The 5532-nt window shown below is 31.2% G+C and overlaps 1 protein-coding gene across 1 annotated transcript; it reads left to right on the top strand.

Moving 5' to 3' along the window:
* Positions 1-1054: 1054 nt before the first annotated feature.
* On the top strand, positions 1055-1982 carry LOC111616718 (C-reactive protein 3.3-like). The gene has a single exon (XM_023358090.1). It carries the CDS (start codon positions 1146-1148, stop codon positions 1851-1853), a length of 708 nt encoding a protein of 235 aa, XP_023213858.1. The 5' UTR covers positions 1055-1145; the 3' UTR covers positions 1854-1982.
* Positions 1983-5532: the final 3550 nt, after the last annotated feature.

The raw sequence follows: 5532 nt of genomic DNA, 5'->3' as shown, positions 1-5532 counted from the left end.
TTTTTTAAAGCACGATTGGTTATAAAATTAAGACGAAATTCAATAGTATTATTAATAAATGTTGTCAATGTAATGCTCATTTTATAATAAGTAATAGATGTGTAGATATATTTTTAATTTTAAATAGCTTTCAAAAAATTCCAAATATAAGATTTAAAATAAAATTATTTGACAATAAACTATATATATATATAAATTACGTGCCTATATATATAGATAGGCACGTAAACAAAGTATTCATAGAACTAGTACATTTTGAAGGAAAATAGTACATTTTTTGAAGGCGCTTATAGTGTATAGTGATTTTGAATGTTTTTCAAAATCACTATACAGAAGCCCTTACATTGCAGTACAAAGCGCAATTTTATTATTGAAGAAACGTGCGCTATGTTTTACATCTACATTTGAATTAGCTTTCTGCGCGAGCAAAGTTGTTAAAAGTGTACTTTGTACTTTGTGTTTCTTGCAAAGTGTGCAATATTTTCTAAAATTTTTCGTTTTAATAGTGGAAACTATACAATCACGTTTTGAACAAGCAAATTGGTGAAATAATACATATTACTCCATTCGTGAGAGTTTCCAACACACTAACTAGTTGTTTACGTAAACTTTCGCTTTTTTTTACCTGTATTTAAGCGTTGCGTATTTAATACTTAATGACAGGTCAGTTTCCTATAAAAAGTCCTCCCACATGACTTACCTCTTCGCAGATCGTTGCGTTTGCTTATTTCGTCAATCAAATTTAATTCAATTTTATTATATTAAAACATAAATTATTGTATTAAGAAAAATTCATTATAGACGGATTTATAAGTTAATGNTGTTATATTCTCTCGTAATTTCTAATAATTTAATTTAATACAGTATTTACAATAAAGAGAAAAATCTGTGTAATTATTAGAAAGTTATGAACCGTTAAGTTATCAGTAAATTATAGTATAGAATAAAAATTAATTGCAAAGGAAGTAAAATCAACAAAACTGTAGCGATTGTATCTATTGGCTCCCATCCAAAATAAATGAACTGGTCGTTGTTTATAAGTCTTGATACGAAGATTTCTTTCATTTCGGTGGAAAAACCAACGGTTGTAACTTCCTTGAGGACAAGAGAGAAGTTTTTCGTGCATTTTTCTTAAGTTTTACAAAATGTCCCCTTTAACGATTTTTTTACTTATTGCAATATGCAAGATTAGTTTTATAACGGGATTTTTGGTAAAAGCCTATTTTAGCCCTTCAAATTCTTCGAATATTCCTCGAATTATAGCGGAGAATTTTTTTCCTTCGCTTTGGCAATTCACCATGTGTTCTTGGTTGAAACCTTACTCATTCAATAATCATGAATTGACAATTATATCATACGCCACTTCTAGGCATTCCGAAGCTATATTCATTTGTCTCCAGCGAAGTGGTCAAGAATACATAGTGCTGTTCCAGATCCAAGGTGGTTGGTCAGAGTTCAAATGTCCTTTACCTTGGAAACAGGGACAATGGCATCATTTGTGCGGAACTTGGTTGGCTCCAACGAAAATTAGACGTTTTTATCAAAACGGACAAGAATGTAAGTATTTGAGAACCTACTATGATTTTGAAAGCAAAGAGGTACCATCGGGTGGCACACTGGCCATCGGTCAAGATCAAGAAGCTCCAGATTCTAAGTATCAGCTGCATCGATCTTGGCACGGAGATATAGCCGAGGTTCATATTTGGGATGAAATACTGAGCCTGGAGCAAATTCGAGATACTGGAAGCTGCAAAGGAAGTATGAGAGAAGGAAATATCTTCGCTTGGATGAAGACTCCAATAACTGTTAAAGATAATGTTGTTTTGTCGGCTACTCATCTTTGTTATAATTAAACGTGTACTCATCATCATCTTTACTAAAAGAAATAATTTCGATGTTGAGATTAATTTTAGTTTTTAAATTTTTAAACAAACTGCAAAAATGATATGCATGCAGTTTTCGTTTATACGCTATCATCAAAAGTCGACTNGGTAAAGAAGTAATCGAGAATTTTCTGATTTCTTGATGAGATCCGTAAAACTATAATTATGTTAAAAATAATGATTTCAGGTAAGTTCTTATTCAATTTTTAATTTTACATTTTAAAATAAAACAATAATAGATAATTTTATACGATATTTAATTGTTATCTTACTTTTGATAATATAGTTTTAATTCGATTCTTTATAGTAAATTATATAATTATCTATCTACAGTATATAACCCATTGAACGCGTGTCAGTCCGTCCGCGTAACGGTATGCCAAAAACGGACACTAGAGGCGCCCTAGCGATGATTTTAAATTAACAATAAATTATTTTTATTTGTAATACAAATTTATTATTGATATGATTTTATTATTTTTACCAGGGAATGGTATAAATAATTATTATATGCCTTGCCTTGCCTTATTATATGCCTAGATTAACCTCGCGCCGCATGTTTACAACATTCCGTGACTCACAAGTCATTGAACGTCGCGCATTGACTCACGGGAAATTTGTTGTAAAAATGGCGGATACATTTAAAATCGAGGTTTACAACCGAAGGTAAATAAACAAATTAAACTATTCTAAAGTTTTTAGAATGTTTAATAGATAGAAATATAGATCCGTGTGACGCGATTAGGACTTTAACAGAGCTGTAGAGCATAATGACAGGAATAAAAAAGTTAAAGGAACCGTGCCTCATGGGAATTTGTAAAGAACGCCCACTAGGGGACGTCCCGGGCTACTACTATTTTGATATTTTATCACGAAAACATTACACATTTTTGGTAGGCAGCAACTAAGTCAGTTGCTGCATATCAAAAATACCACTTTGGCATAAGGGCCACAAATAAAAGAAAAATTCAACAATACGAAACAATTACATATGAAGTATAATGAAGCGATTAAAACAAATTCACTAGTCCAAGTAAAGTTAAACACCGATCCACATAAGTAAAACAACATCGAAATATCTGCATAGAGTTGCGTGCTTTTCGCGGCTACAGTTAAAAGAAATAGACCCACCTGTTAGCGAATCCAATATAATCGAAATGGGTTGATATAATGATAATGACAATAATAAACCCAGAGCAAAAACGATTAGGAGTTAAAAGTTGAAATTTGGAACACAGTAGGGTACGCCATGCAAATGCAAACTATAAACGGTTTTTTTTTTAAAAATTCACCCGGCAGAATGGAGATAGACAGTTAAAAAATACCTTGAGAAAGTCGCTTTCTACTGTACTATTTTAGAAGTTATTTGGGTTTTTGCGAAATATCGAAAGTATTACTATGCACATAAGAAAATACTCTAATTAGCATCACAAGAAATTTAAAAAAAGACAAACTATAAAAACTAAATATAAACTACACACTATAATATGATAGTGTTTACAGGTTAGAAGTACAAAATTATATAATAATCTTAATGTTTGCTGTTGATGTTTTAACTGACCTACGCTGAGCTAATCTGCTAGCTTTTATATAGGCCTATAGACTTTTAAATTATTATTAAATATGAAATATAAAACCTATTAATTGTATAAAAATTATAAAAACATCCCAGACAAAGAAAATATAACTCAGAAATAATTGATTTCCAACCTAATTAACTAGAGTGTCGTTAAAACCGAAAACGGCCGGCGACGGGNCCCCCCTATAAGATATAGATACGTTCCAATTTATTAGGAATCCGATTTCTTACAAGTCGTTCCAATCACAGCCCGACACGTGTCAAGTTTACGGACTACGGCTGATTGAAAGGTTTTCTTCCATAAAATTAATCGATTCTACACTAATCCGACTCAACATTTCCAAAATACGTATATTTTTTCGTAGTTTTATAGGAATCGTAATTATAGGGACCGTAATTATAGGGGGGGTCGACTGTATTTCGGATGGTATGTTAATTGACCCTCAATGATACAGATTAATAGTGGGCGCTTCAACACGTTAAGATTCATTCGTTGTACGGTTTGTTCGGATAAATTAGAATTACTGGATAACATCTTTTGTCGGTATGTGTTTATATGTCATTGACGTTCAAGAATTTAACTGTAAAGTAATTTATTTTTAATAATTTGAAATTACAGTACGTTATATTATATTAACACTTATACAGTCTTCACATGGGAGACNTCAAGTTTACGGACTACGGCTGATTGAAAGGTTTTCTTCCATAAAATTAATCGATTCTACACTAATCCGACTCAACATTTCCAAAATACGTATATTTTTTCGTAGTTTTATAGGAATCGTAATTATAGAGACCGTAATTATAGGGGGGTCGACTGTATTTCGGATGGTATGTTAATTGACCCTCAATGATACAGATTAATAGTGGGCGCTTCAACACGTTAAGCATCATTCGTTGTACGGTTTGTTCGGATAAATTAGAATTACTGGATAACATCTTTTGTCGGTATGTGTTTATATGTCATTGATGTTCAAGAATTTAACTGTAAAGTAATTTATTTTTAATAATTTGAAATTACAGTATGTTATATTATATTAACACTTATACAGTCTTCACATGGGAGAACTGATATCCACCCACTTTAAGTGTATTGAATAATGGAAATATAATATGCAAGTTTTTAAAGAAATTTTTAGATGGAATTATATGTTGANCAAATAATATTGTCAAAGCTGCTATTTTAAATGTTACGTTACAGATATAACTACTTGATTCCGAATCGGACGAGGATGATTTTATTGTGGATATAATTGTAGAAAAAATGAAAAAAGAGAAAAGTAAGGTAAAATAAAAGAGTTAGAAACTTTTATTGAAGAGACTTTACCTTTTTATAAGCCAACCGATTTTAAACAACCTTAGACTTTCAAGAGAATGTTTTGAAATTCTCCTCTAAAAAATAAGCCCAATTATAGACACCGAAAAATTACTTCCTCTGGAAAACGACCCGTGTCTCCTCGAAAGCAGCTTTTATGCTGTCTATGGACATTGGCAAATCAAGAATCATTCAGGTTTGTTTATACGAAGTAATATATGAAATTAGATGCAGTTTATAAGAGAATGGTAGATTATACATACATATAATACATATTTAAAGCAATTGTTTTACCCAGTGAATGGGTGTGAAGTTGTTTTGTTGTGGTGTAACTAAACTGAGTTCAAAATTAACAAATAATTGATATTAAATACAAAACACTTTTTTTCTTTCTTTCTTTCCTCTAAGGGTATTGGCGATCGTTTTAATATGTTTAGACGAACTGCGTGAAATATTTTAAATAAAGTTGTTAATTCTTTCTTACAACTTAGTGTTAAATGAAAATGAAAAATGATCTCTTGGCCATTACACAGCAGGATGATGTAAGAATAATGGAATTTTTTATACCCAATCTGGCTTTCCTGGAATTAGAGGCTCTATTGATGAAAAGCATATGGCTATTAATTTAATTAAGACATCAACTGAAGAAGCAGTAGCCTATTTCAATAGAAATAAGTATTACTCTGTCATCATATAAGTTTAGTTTGTAATGAAAAAATGGTATTCAAATGATACAATTTCTCGAGAAGTCATTT

The sequence above is a fragment of the Centruroides sculpturatus genome, unplaced genomic scaffold (assembly GCF_000671375.1).
Source record: "Centruroides sculpturatus isolate CEXI.00-Female unplaced genomic scaffold, Cexi_2.0 scaffold2557, whole genome shotgun sequence".
Classification (NCBI taxonomy): Eukaryota; Metazoa; Arthropoda; class Arachnida; order Scorpiones; family Buthidae; genus Centruroides; species Centruroides sculpturatus.
This window is presented reverse-complemented; position numbering and strand designations above follow the sequence as displayed.